Raw genomic sequence first — 1,768 nt, 5'->3', positions numbered from 1 at the left:
TATTTGCATAGTTTTCTAGCTGCTACGACTGTTTTTCATTAGCTTTGTTACTACACAAATACAGGCATGAGTAAGAGCCTATACACAGAGATACATAGATGATACAAATGTGATGCACAAGCGATACATATATGATACAAATATGATACATAGCTGATACAACTTCTTTTTAATCAAACAGATGTATAATATAAACTTGCAACACGATTTTAAATGATAGGTCAAATATTTATTTATATCTAAAACTCAAATGACATTCTACAATGATATAGTTCTTGATATATTGCATTCTTCCAAATCTCTATGATATTCACTAAAGTAAAATAACAAGTAAAGCTAAATTTGACGTATTTCATCCTTTCTTTGGATTATTTCTACAAGTTTTCATATTGTGACCTTCTTCTCCACACCGTCCACATAAAATCGACCTTTTCGTTCCCTTTCAGATATTGGCTTGCACCTCCCCTTCCTTGGCCTTCCTATTGTTTTAGTCACGTCTGGTGGCAAGACTTTTTCATTTAGAACTTCTGCAGGAATTTCCCATGTGCTTTCATCAGGAACCGGATAAATTGGAATTTCACAGGTCTTCAATAGGTACTTCGTGGTGTAATACACCAAGCAATACTCAATGTGATCAATGTATTTGTATTTTAATACTGCCCAAGCATGTGCACATGGCAGCTTATCCAACTGAAACCTTCTACAGCTGCAAGTTCGATCTTTTAGGAACACCATTCTCTGCTTACCCTTGTCAAATATAGAATATAAGTAACTCGTCGAAGGGGTCACCTACAAAATTTATCAACTATCATTAGTGGTGACAAAACAGATGCCCTCAAAATACATATAGTAGAGAGCCTACAAGATTCAAAATAGCTTAATATCATGTCAAACCAACCAATATTTCAGGAGTGGGGTAGGCATAAATGCTACATTAAATTGAAAGCCTTTGCTTTTGTGCAGGTGGACACTAGTTTAACAGAATCACACAAAGGGTTCAAGATATAACTGATCCGTGAATTCGGCATGATTACATATTCTATGCGCAAGTATCTACAGATTCCAGTCTTACCTTCATCTGTTGTGACAATTCAAGATTGTCCATCAACATTGTATCATATTTTTTTCCAAGATCAGTGAATGACTCTACTGCATTCTTTAGGTTTGTAACATTCCATCGTCTGATCAATTTCCTTATGTAGTCTAGCAAAGGCAGTACTGGGAGTTCCCTAGCAGCCTTGAGTGCTGCATTGATCGACTCCGCAATGTTTGAAGTCAGCGTCAATGTTCTGTTGACAGTGGAATGTGCTCTGGACCATCTTTCATACCCAACATTCATTAAATAATGTTTGACCCTCTTATCAATTTTCTCTACCTCTGCCATGTGGTAATCAAACTTCTCAACTCTGTATGCTTTGGCCATAGCAAAGAATATGTCTTTGAGCAGAAAATGATTTTTTTTGTAATTTTTTTTACATTATTCCATAGATGCCATATGCATACACAATGAGGTACTTGTGGATACAATGTTGCCGCTGCATTTTCAATGCCTTCATGCCTGTCCGAGACTATGCACATTCCCTCCCTTTTCCCAAATGCATCCTTGAATCTCGCAAAAAAACCACTCCCAAGAAGCATTATTCTCTGAATCTACTATGGCATATGCGAGTGGTAGGATATTACCTGCTGGATCTTGTGTTGATGCTATCAATAATGTTCCTCTATATGCCGATTTAAGAAAGGTTCCATCTACAACAACAACCGGTTT

General features: G+C 36.8%; 1 protein-coding gene across 1 annotated transcript; it reads right to left on the bottom strand.

Moving 5' to 3' along the window:
• LOC109231648 lies at positions 385–1,423 on the bottom strand. The gene is made up of 2 exons (XM_019397295.1): positions 1,073–1,423; positions 385–789 (listed from the first exon to the last, which is right to left on the bottom strand). The coding sequence occupies exons 1-2, from the start codon at positions 1,421–1,423 to the stop codon at positions 385–387; spliced, it is 756 nt and encodes a 251-aa protein (XP_019252840.1).

This window comes from Nicotiana attenuata, chromosome 8 (assembly GCF_001879085.1).
Source record: "Nicotiana attenuata strain UT chromosome 8, NIATTr2, whole genome shotgun sequence".
NCBI classification, from domain to species: Eukaryota; Viridiplantae; Streptophyta; class Magnoliopsida; order Solanales; family Solanaceae; genus Nicotiana; species Nicotiana attenuata.
The sequence above is the reverse complement of the archived record's forward strand: the minus strand, read 5'-3'. Positions and strand labels throughout refer to the sequence as shown.

What these genes read in the sequence shown, in the direction of transcription:
- LOC109231648 (XM_019397295.1), bottom strand. Translation starts at nt 1,423, where the DNA reads ATGGCCAAAGCATACAGAGTTGAGAAGTTTGATTACCACATGGCAGAG. An exon ending in AATTGTCACAACAGATGAAG is followed by an intron (nt 790 to 1,072) that starts GTAAGACTGGAA and finishes TAAATTTTGTAG; the next exon opens with GTGACCCCTTCGACGAGTTA.